The sequence below is a fragment of the Lampris incognitus genome, chromosome 11, assembly GCF_029633865.1.
Source record: "Lampris incognitus isolate fLamInc1 chromosome 11, fLamInc1.hap2, whole genome shotgun sequence".
In the NCBI taxonomy this organism is placed as follows: domain Eukaryota; kingdom Metazoa; phylum Chordata; class Actinopteri; order Lampriformes; family Lampridae; genus Lampris; species Lampris incognitus.
Window position 1 is genome coordinate 18,245,185 of NC_079221.1, and position 12,254 is coordinate 18,257,438.

General features: G+C 43.0%; 1 protein-coding gene across 1 annotated transcript in view; it reads right to left on the minus strand.

Moving 5' to 3' along the window:
- Positions 1-11,544, minus strand: part of LOC130120297 (inactive dipeptidyl peptidase 10-like) — a 279,769-nt gene extending 268,225 nt beyond the window's left edge. Inside the window, exon 1 of the mRNA XM_056288837.1 lies at positions 11,285-11,544. Within this exon, the coding sequence (XP_056144812.1) occupies positions 11,285-11,344 (60 nt within the window). The 5' untranslated portion in view covers positions 11,345-11,544. The remainder of the gene's footprint in view (positions 1-11,284) is intronic.
- Positions 11,545-12,254: the final 710 nt, after the last annotated feature.

Below are 12,254 nucleotides of genomic sequence, written 5' to 3' on the forward strand. Positions count from 1 at the left end.
AACCTGTCATAACAATCTGAATAGATTCCGATAAACAACTTTGTCAGACTGCTGGACAACTAACTTCAACAGCGAGTCTCGTATGTCTTGACGCATGCTCAGTGACCCAGGTAAGAAGATCAAAGAGGATTGAATCAGTTCGTCCGGATACATTTGTTGACAGATATGCGTTTCATCACGTCATCATAGTAGAAGGATGAAACGTGTCTGTCAGGAAACGTTGTATCCGGATGAACTGAGTCAACCTTCTTTGAACGAGTCTTGCAACATGGATCACTCCCTAAATAAAACCAGGAATCACACGAAGAGCTACTTTCACTGTTTAATGAATCAGCCGATCAGCTCATTGTCCAGTTAAGGTCTTCCTTTTTACTTGTTCTTCTTCTGAGACAACACGACCGCATAAAAGTAATCTCTGCAATGAAAAGGACCATATATAAAGTACGAAATGAGCTCGTCTGTCTTGCTGCTTGTGAAGTTTTCATTTTCGGACCATTAATCTTTAAGAACGTCGAGCAAAAAAAGTTATCTCAGAGAAGGTAATTGGGTAAACCTCTACTTGCTAAAACGCCTTTATGACCTGTATGGTTTTTATAGCGGGATAGGCTCCAGCATCCAACCGCGACCCTGAGACCAGGATAAGCGGTTTGGATAATGGATGGATGCATGTTTGTCATTAAATAAACGAACAATTGCTTTGTCACAAAGAAGTAGGCTGAACCTTACGGGCAATAACATCCTACGGGGTGAATGTCATTAAGCAATATCAAGGAAGACGCAAGACTGCTAGTGACGTGCATTGCTTTACAAATGGTTATATCTTGTTACATTCCTTTTTCATTACGTCCTTGTTGTGTGCACAAATAAGCCATCCCTTTGGAGTCGGGACTTTTATGCAAATGAGTGGCAAATATCGTTCGACAACAAAACAATCAGGGGCACATCTATCAGATATTTCTCAGCGAAGTTGGAGGATGAGAGATGCACTCAAAGGAGAGGATATATTGGGATCAGTTGGCGTGGCTCTATAATTTATAGAGTCATTGACTGAAGAGGTGATGCAATCATTCTTATGAGACAGATCCAGGCAATCCATCACTCCATGAGCAAGCTAGTCCAGAGCAGTTTTTAAAGACAATTTATGTGATAGATGCAGTGAAGGGAGAGCGCCATGGGAGAGGGAGCGCTTTACAGGTTCAATAACCTGCCAGCTGCACTCTTGAGGAGGGAGGGATGTTGGCGCTGTGTGCCGCTAGAGAGACTACAAACAATCCCGGTTTTCCTGTGAGCAAAAAAGAAAGCAATTTGAAAGCACAAGAATCCGAGTGTATTCCACTTTTTTCGCCATTTTGAGGTTTTAAATACGAGGGCATCAGCTTAATATCTACAATGTGAAACATAACTGTATCTCAAATGGCTTGTCGTTTTAAGTTTTTCTCTTTGGTCTATGCAATGGATTCTGAATATGATTTCTCCTCGGTTGACCTGTCCCGTCTCTTTCTAGTCTATTGTCCATCTTCTACTTTAAATATAGCGAATACCAGCACCAAGTACATCAGAATAATTGTTAGGCTTTCACGCCTCTCCTGTCATATATGTACATTGCCTCTTTTGTGATTGTCTGTTTTCTTCTCGGATGGAAACACTTGAGGCCATGCTATACCTCTTCAGTATCAATTGAAGTCCCATAATTACCAGTGCAAGACCCATTAACTAATCTTTTCCTTCTCTGTTGGCTTTAATATTCAAGTCATTATGACCGAGACTAACACAATGGAATCAAACATTCAAAACATGAATAAAGTTATCTTATGAGACACCCATAATCGGATTTATGATGTGTTGCCCTTGTATTTTAATGGTTGAGAAATTATAGTTATAGTATGGTATACTTATAGTATGGTTGAGAAACTAAGTTTATTATGTCAAACAGTAACTTCATGCCTTCTTTGAAAGTATAATGTTGGCATAATATTCCGTTTGGTTTTGGTTTTACGGAATAGGGTTAGGTTGCAACTCGTTAAAGCGACACTATACCAAGTTTTGGTATCGCCACTTGTAGGCTGCAAGCGGTACTGAATCTCCTTCCTCCCGCATCTGTGGTGCAACCTGGTTAGTCTCTAGTCTTGTCTTGAGTGCGAATACTGGTCACACATTAATGTCTCTGGTCTCAGAGCAGCGAAACTACTCCGCGTCATACACCAGCAGTGGCTGTAACTTGTTCTACATAAAACTCAACAATATGACTAGAGGAGTGCATTCAGTAGAGTGCAGAGCTCCACCAGGCGCACATAGTCTCCCTTTCTCCATACACGGGCAGAATAAAAACAGGTTTTCCCGCCATTACAAGACTTTTGCACAGTGCCCAAATCGATTGAACCGGAAATATGTGGGGGGGGGCTTAATAAGCAGCGCTCAAGCTGAAAAAAAAACTTCCTAATAATCAAACTTAAAAATCTACCTATAAAAAAGTTTTGCCTGTCAGCCTGTGGATGCACAGCCTCCTATGCGGACCCTCACACGAAAGCGACCAAGTCCAATATGAAATGACACAGATCAGGCTATCATGATTCCAAAGCCCCTTTTAAGACTTCAGATGTGTTTAACCGTCGCGGTGTTCTTGATGTAAAATGAATGAGGGTGAATGGCTGCTGTGCTGACTGACTTTCATTCATTCTACAGCAATAAAACTATAGTAAGAACACGTAGCTAAGCCATGGGACATTTTTTTATTGTATCGACTGAGATGATTTCCAGCTGTGATTGTAATTAATCCCTCTCTTGAAATTGTATTTTTATAGCGACGTTTTAACATTGGAGACTATGGTACTTCCGCTTGGCGTCGATGTGAATAATAATTATTTTTGGTTCATCCATTCATCTTGATAGTAAACTTCTCGTTTACTATCAAGACTCATACCCGAATACACAGTTTTTGGTTTGGGCACTATCGCGTCCCGAGCTGACTCAACCGCAGATGTGAGTCGCGCATGCGCACAGTTGAGCGGGCAGCAACAAAAAGCAGCGTTGGTCGAGCCAACTAGAGAGTGAATGAGGAGAGGGGGCAGCGATGGCGACAACAAATCTTTTTTGAAGGTTTTATCACCACAGCCATGAGACGTCCTTCATAATACAGTCATAACTGCACACACAAAAAATGGGCTGATAGGCCCAGTAGTTTACGAGATTAGCCGCGGACACGCACGCACGCACGCGCATGCGCAGCACACAACCAAACGCATACCCCCCCGGCTACCGCTTGGCAGAGGTAATTAATTAAAATAAACATTGCATAGTGTAGTTTTAACTTCTCGTCTAAAAAAATTAAATGAGGCCAACGCAGGTTAATATTTTAAAATTTAAAATAATGTTAATTATGAAAAAATGTCCTTTCCCACGGAAAAGCCATTGTATTCTCCTCCCACTTAATGGGAAACAGGGGTCATCATTTATAATCATTTCAACGTTTAATGAAGAAGATTATGAGTTAATGAACTTTGAGATTAGATTCACCACTGGGTAAACTCAATTTGCCATCAATAAATATTGGTCTGCGAATATGCAATCAGCTCGCAGAGACATCCGACTCTCAATTTGCTTTTCAAAATGGCGAGAAACCAACACCAAAGAACAAATCCAAGTGAGTGCTCTGTGAGGGATACGACCGCAGTTTCTCTTAGGTCAACAGGCAGTAAAAGTTGCATTGATCCAAAAGGATATGCAGCATTGCCAGCCTTATAATTATGATGTTGTGGCAGATCTTCAAGAGCAATTGACAGGCTCCTATGGTAGATGTCTTTACGCTGCATGTTGGTACGTAATGTCTCATTTTGAAAATTTATTTTAACTGTGAACCAGACTCAGAGGGGACTTTTTTCAAAGGCACTGATTCTCCTTTTTAAAGAAAGAAACCGTTTTCTATGTATAACTCTGTTGTACCCAAAGCTCAAACACTGGATGTCAGTTTCATTTTGATTCCCCAGGCTTTCTTTTTGTATTTCAGGAATCTTGAAAGCTGTAGAGGCAGTGGGTGTCCAATATATTGGAGTGTTTAGGCTTCGTTGTTCTGTAATCGTTGAGCAGAATCTGGAAATTGTGTGTTTGTGTGTGGGTGGGGGACACTCCTTTATATCAAATAACTGACTCGGTCACTTTCACTCTGATCGAAGAATCATGTTAAGATCCTACCATGTAAACTGGAGTAAATTGTTTAATATTATGCCTAGATGTGATCACAATCCTTACAATGATACCAACAACAGTGTGTCATCACATGACTGTATTGCTGATATGTACACGAGAAAAAAAAGTGCCACCTTACCCTCTTTATTCTATCAAAGATGTCCATGTGTTAATGCAATCTGCATTTGAATAGACCTGACACCTTTACGGACTGTCATTGATATGAATTGTGGGCTGCACCAGTACCATTAAACTCTGCAAGACCCCAGGAGCCCACGGAAAATCTGCTGTCTCCTCTTAATTGGATTTCAAGTCTTAGCGCATGGTGTGAGGACACAGCCAGGGATGATATGGAGGGAGTGTTTAAGAGGATAACAGAGAGTGGTTAAAACCCAAGCACCGGTGGACAGGGGTCAGACATGGAGAGATTATCTTTTTTGTATAACACAGAGGAGACTGGGAGAACTTAATCCAGGCTATGATCCCTGCTTGTTTCTCTGCATTGATCTCCAAGATGGGCTCATTTTCAGCTGAAGGCAAAGTGGATCATGCAGTCCCAGAAATTGCTTTAGGGTGTCATATACTCTCACAAAACATCAGGGCATCACTGCTGTAAAAAAAAAAAAAATTCAAGGCACTAAATCTGAATGTCCTCACTGTCGCCTTTAAAAGTATAGATCAGCCTGAAATTTCACATCATATGAAGGGGAAGGAGCCATTCAAGTTTCAGAGAATGCATTTGGATTTCAGGCATTCCTGAAGCCCATCGGAGCATCACTGTCCCAAAACATGTTGGTATGAGCAAAGAAACTGGAGGTCTCACTCATACGCTTTATTCTCAGGGCACTCTCAATACCTGGAATGAAATTCACACTCTATTTATTGTCACAGCAAGACAGCACACCAATCGAGAAACAAATTTGCTTTAGCTAGTCTGCTCCTGAGGATATGACAATATTTTCCAAAGCCTGTGCACAGCTGGAAAACAAATATTGTTTCTTTTCTCTGTCAATCAGTGTTTCCAGACATTAAGTAGTGAAAAGCTACATTGACCAAAGCCAATATAAAGTCCTGGCCATCTTGTCATGCATATCTTTCTTTGTTATCCAAAGCGGTTCTGTTCACCTTGCTCTCTACACTTTACCATCATGACTAAGAGTATAGACAACTATCAAAGTCAGATTTTCAAAGGATCCATGCACACAATTTGCATAAAACACTTGTGTTCCTTTTCAACTCGTTTCCTTTTTCCAGTAAATCTTAACTGCACATATAAATGAACAGCTGCATACAAGTTTTCACTATGTAGTTTTACTATATTTGCTCCATGCAGTACAGAACAACTTACATTACTAACCATGCTACCCAGGTATGACAAGCTAATATGTTGAAAATTATCCATCCTTTTTTTTCGACTGTCTTTGTTATGCTGTTCTTTGCCAAAAACTGTTTTCATTTCCTTGTCCTCTGCACTGTGAGCTGATGTTCTTCATCAGTCTATCATATATAGTGCGGTGGTCACTTTTAATGGTACTGCGAGTACATGAGTTTGCTAAATGCTCAAGAAAACCTCAGCGTTTGCTAAATGCTCCACCCATTGGCCGGTGAGGAACCTCACTGAAGGATGAAACGTTGACTTTGACTGAAGAGTAGCAAGAAGGCCAACGCAGTAGAAGTATTTAGTTATTTGTTAAACATTTGTGTACCACTTATTTGCAGCTCCCAAAATACACTGATTGCCAACAATGTGTGTCAAGTAGTCTCTGAGGGCCCGACATATGGCACTTTGTGACAAAAATACAGGTATACGTCTGGTCTTATGAGACTACATGTAAACGTATCAAATGACATTCTCTTACAAGCATACAATGCATTTCAAGGTATTGATGAATGAGAATGGAATTGAGGACATCCACTCAGATAGCCTGGTTTAGTACTGTTAGATTAGAGACAGTTAAGCTTAGGTATTACATTAGAGACAGTTAGGTTTAGGGTATACATTTACAAATGGTTATGTTTAGTTATTTTATTTAAGAGGGTTAAGTTTAAGTATGGGTTTGATGTGGTTAAGGTCAGGGTAATGATCTGGAAGGCCGGTCATTAAAGCTGGACAGATGCTGTATGAGTTAAACCCGATTTTAAAGTGCATATTGCAGGGTAAATTGTTTAGGAAATGTATAATTAACCTTCTCCGAAAATGACCATTTGAAAAGTTAAACTGGCCATATCATGTTAATTCTAGCTCTAATATATTCTGGGGTTCCACTAGAGTAGCACTGCATGATTCACAGTTTAAAAAAATAAATCCTTATTTATCTTATACTGGCATTCCCTCAGTTCATCCTCTGTCTGAAATGGGCTATCTGGGCTATTTTCTCTTTCAGGCCCCCCTCCCTAAAAGCCTTGGCATGAACCTGGTTTCAGAGAGCCCTTTGGAGGCCCATGAAATTAATGTTATTTGTTTGTTTTTAAAATAAGTCACTTTTACGTATTGCAGTCCTGCTGACCATCCAGGGCATTACTACAGGTATAGCGCCTGAATTGCTTGGGTTAGGGTTAGGTCTGAAAAGAAAGATCTTGCATTTCATCAGGAAAATAAGCTTCAAAGTAGGCCAAACTTGCTAGGTTGGCCGTAAATCAGTCAAAAATGATTACCTCAAATGATATTTGTCACTATTTCTACAAAAACAGACAAAACAAAAAAACTAAAGACCTTTCATTTTGTGTGTTGGGCCTCCAAAGGGCTCTCTGAAAGTAAACTTGGGCCAAGGCTATGTCCATGAAAGGTGAAAATTAAAACTTTGTCGTAGGACTAAACCTAATACATCATTGGAAAGGTCTTGACCTGTAGAGTAACATTATGTCAGTCTGAAGATTGTAAATGGCTATTGCTTTGAGATATTGACCTACCTCTGAACCTTGACCTCGGTTCTCAGCAAATAACTCATCATATTGTATAGGAGTAGTGGGCAGCTACAGCGCCCGGGGACTAACTCCAGTTCTTCTTTCACTTGCCTTGGTCAGGGGCACAGACAGGAGTATTAACCCTAACACACATGTCTTTTGATGGTGAGAGGAAACCCACACAGACAGAGGGAGAACATGAAAACTCCACATAGAAAGGACCTGGGATGGCCCGGGGTTCGAACCCAGAACCTTCATGCTGTGAGGCAACAGTGCTAACCAATGGGCCACCATGCCACTTGGTTGTCATTCAGCAACAGAAGGGGCTACAGACATGGGACCAACTGTTATAGAGAGCTCTTGACTTCAGCTATGTGACTATGCCCATATGGATATAGTCAATAAGTGGGGCTGCTTTTCAAATATGGTCAAAATTAATTTTCACCCATTTATCAATTGGAAATTTAAAATCTGATCACACAAATGTGTTTCCCATCCCCTTGAACCCCTCAGTGTACTCTCAATTCAGTATTTACAACTTCCACTTCTAGGAAATGCACTAATATTTTTAGAAATTACAATTCCCTTTAGCCATGCCATGCAGCTTGATATAAATTGGCACCATATTTGTAGTTCCTTCAGTTTGCAAAATAGTGTTGTAAATTCTACTACTACTATTAGTAGTAGCACTACTACTACTTTCGGCTGCTCCCATTAGGGATCGCCACAGCGGATCATCCGTTCCCACCTCTTCATGTCCTCTGCATCTTCCTGTCACACCATCCACCTGCATGTCCTCCCTCACCACATCCATAACCCTCCTCTTTGGCTTTCCTCTTTTCCTCTTCCCTGGCAGCTCCATATTCAGCATCCTTCTCCTAATATACCCAGCATCTCTCCTCCGCACATGTCTAAACCATCTCAATTTTGCCTCTCTTGCTTTGTCTCCAAACTGTCCAACCTGAGCTGTCCCTCTACTCGTTTCTAATCCTGTCCTTTGTCACTCACAACAAAAATCTTAGCATCTTCAACACTGCCACCTCCAGCTCCGTGTCCTGTCTTTTCGACAGTGTCACTGTCTCCAAACCATACAACATAGCTGGTCTCACTACCATCTTGTAAACCTTCCTTTTAACTCTTGCTGCTGGTACCCTTCTGATGCAAATCACTCCTGACCCTCTTCTCCACCCACTCCACCCTGCCTGCATGCTCTTCTTCACCTCTGTTCTGCACTCCCCGTTACTTTGAACAGTTGACCCCAAGTATTTAAACGCATCCACCTTCATCACCACTACTCCTTGCATCCTCACCATTCCACTGTCCTCCCTCTCGTTCACGCATCGCCATCTCGTTCCAAACGCAGGCACTGAAGATGCACAAGCCAGTGCATTCTCAGTGCCGGTCCCAAGCCCAGATAAAATGGGGGGGGGGGTGCTTCAGGAAGGGCATCAGGCGTAAAACCTTTGCCAAATCAAATATGCGGATCATAAAAATAATGTTGTAAATAGGGTCGTAAAAAACATATCTACAGTGTATATCAAATATTTACTGCAGCCGAAACATAAATTACATTGTATTTGGGTGGTTTATTAAACAAAAAAAAACAGACAAATTTTGATTTATTTAGGATATTTTACCAAGTATTGGAGAAATGCATTTTGGGATTATGTTCAAGGTCGGAAACGTTGCATTCCAACAATTTTCTGGCGAGACCTGAAAGGATCTTCGTAATAACTTCTGTAACCGGTTATTTTCTTGCCCGGTGCGGGATTCGATACGGGGTGTACTGCACCACAAGGCGACATCACTAGCCCCTCGGCTAAAGGGTCAGACCCGTTAGCTAGGGGCTAACGTGTCTTATTAGTAGTTTACAGTCGTCCCCTTCTCCCGGAAGCGCGCCCTCGCGCTTTGTTATTCCCGCGCTCCGAAGAGACTTCTGAGGATCTGCACACTTCCGGATCCCACCGCTGCCACCAATGTAACCGGTTATTTTCTTGCCCGGTGCGGGATTCGATAACGGGGTGTACTGCACCACAAGGCGACATCACTAACCGCTCGGCTAAGGGGTCAGACCCGTTTGCTAGGGGCTAACGTGTCTTATTAGTAGTTTACACTACCAAACTAAAGATCGTCTACATTCACTGAATGAAGATGATGAAAATAAAATGCGTATTTCTCGCTAGAACCGGTATCAAAACGCATTTTAATGCTGGAACTTCTGAAACATTGCATTTCCCATTGGGAATAAAAGGAACGTCAGCCATTTTTTCCCTTCGCAGACAGAAACGTGACAGTCACGTGACGTGTACGTAGGCTCTAATTGGCTATAAATTAAAAACACGTTGATATGAAACGTGTTTTGGTTCAGAAACGTCGAAATTTTGACGTATATATGGTTTGCTGAAACGTAAAATACTAACATTGTATTCTGACAACTAGGTTGTTGTTTTTTTTTTCTTCCGGAAACCATCAGTGGTGTTGTAATTAAAGGAAACAAAACCTTTCATTCATAGCAGAACATTGGCATTGGCAGCTGATTTCCCATTTTCCAATTTTCAAATACCCAATTTCCGCTCGGGGATGAATTAAATATCCGGATTCTGACCTCGAGCTCCATAGTATGTAGCGTAAGACCACCGACCAAGCTGCCGTATTTGACAAGTTGGGAATGGCATTGGGGTTGGCAGTGCATGGTGTATTCTGGGGCCTGCTAAAGGTTTTGTCTGTGAGACTTGGCTCTATTTGGAGCACTTCGTGTGGGAAGACCTGGCTGGCTGGATAAGCTGTGCTACAAGGTGATCATTGTTGATGTCTCAGTAATCAGTGCCAAAGGCAAACAACAACACACACACAAGGCATGACTTGTACACAGACAGGGCAATTGGCTCTGTTGAATTGATTCATTGATTCTGACTTTTAAAAAAAACAAAACATAAAAAATACAGTTGAAATGTCATAGTGGAAACGCCACGGTAACCACAGTCTCCCTGTGTTAGAAATGAAAAACACTAGTATGGACGGACAAGCCAATGCACCAGATTTAGCACCCACAACCCCACCTCACCCCACCCTCTCAGTTTAGAGCATTGCAACCATAGGCTACTTCTGACATTGAGCTTTGAATTCATGCATTGCGAGGAGTGGCGTAGACGGTCGATATATTTGCTCCAAGCTGAATTTCTCTGGTGGGACTTTGAGGTTGAAAAGTGATGCAGGACCCGCGGCAAAATCAATACAGCGCCGTTGAGTCTCACACAACACACACACACACACACACACACACACACACACACACACACACACACACACACACACACACACACACACACACACACACACACACACACACACACTGCATGAGAAGATGCCGCAAACACCGACATTAATCTCACACTCCCTCTGCTCAAGGTAGGCGCACAAGATCGTCCGCTGCTGATGCGGAGACCTCTCAGTCGTGATGAAAGCAGAACCTGGTCCTGCAGGAGGTCGCATGAATAACACCAACAAGCTGGGCCATTGCAGTTTTGATGTGTTAAAAATCCTGAGTGCTGGGTTGGTTTGCGAGTCTCGTGGGGGTCTATTTGTCACAACAGGCTGTCGCGGCCAGTTTGTTGTGTGTATTGTTTGTTCACGCGCTTCTCTGACAACAGGTCGAAGACCACGATCAGTCCAGTCCACCTCCCGAGACCACGGCGGAGCAAAGCAAGCGGTGGACCTGCATAGTCGTACACGCTTCACCGAATCTGAGTGGCAGTTTGCGTCTTGATATTTTTCAAAGTGGCATATGGTGTTTGGCCCCATGGACCGCTTCCACTCTATTACTTTATGAAGCTACACAGGCAACCCCTCACCACTTTCCCCCGCTAGACGTGAGGGGAATGTAATCCCGGCACTGCACCACTGTTTTGCTCTCCATCCCCCAAATGTACACTGGAAGTGGCCCCTATTAAATAAAGCACGCTCTTCAGTCATTATGAACACAACGAATAACATGCATCCGCCTTCTTTGGGGGACAATCAGCCGGCTCACGCGGATCAGACATGTTACCCAAAGCCTTGTCCGAAGTTCGTGCGTCATTGCGCATAACCATCCCCACAGAAACTTCGGGCTCGTGCCGAAGCCCCTCGCATGCGATGCGCCTTTTTTACCGAAGGGCTCATCACATCGCAATTATGTCTCCAACGAAACGGAGCCTACCTTTATGGTCTTCGTAGACTGGCATTTCACCTGATGCGATACGGTAGCGGTCTGGTTCATCTTCGGGACCCCTGTGCGCGGACAAGTCTTATCCAAGAGAAGCGGTTAGAGGTACCATCGAAACTAAAACCCCCTCCTGTGGCCGCCTCCGATCAACACCTCGGTGGTGATGATGATGATGACTGGTCTCCCCGTGGTCGTCGACTCCGTCTGTGTCCACTGTGCGGACGATGCGCTCTTGGTCTGATCACCGAACCGGCTTTGCGACAACCAAGTGGGCACAGCTGGCGCGGGGAGTACTGGTGCCGGCACGGAGGCTCCCGTTGCGCCTCCCTATGCAAAGGAGAAGAAACACACCCCCAGCAACAAGATAGGCTCTGCGTCGTGTGGGGGAGCCTACATGGCAAGAATAAGTCCAAGAGGTTTCACGGAGTCAAATTAAGGGATTATTGGCAGTATTATTTGGTTTGGTTCCCGGGAGTTTGGCAGAGTCAGCTGTGAGGGGGCTGGCATGAATTCTTACTCAAGTCATGTGAATTTTGCGCAAACAGCCCACCGAGGAATTCACCATACAGTCACACTGTCTATGCATCGGGTATGCTATTTATCAGGGTTATCTTACTGTAATTAAATGGATTAGCCGATATAGTCTGGCTTTGTTTTGTTTTATTTATTTTTTTACTTTACGAGGGCTACTTCGTTTTCTTCCAGTTGTGTTGAAAGGAGAGCGGGGGTGGGATGCCCAAGTGAAATACGCATGTGTTTGGTGGTCCATACTGTTCAGAAACCAATCACTTCCCCCAGCTTTGTGGGGTATTTTAGGGTTAGTTAGGTATTATACTTGCAGATGGAGCGGTGTGAAGAGAACACATGAATTATACAACGTTAAAGAGCATAGACCTAGAGTGTAGGCTGCCAGATTGTAATTAAAGGCAGCAGTGTCGAGGTGAGGACATAGAGAAGGTGGGTA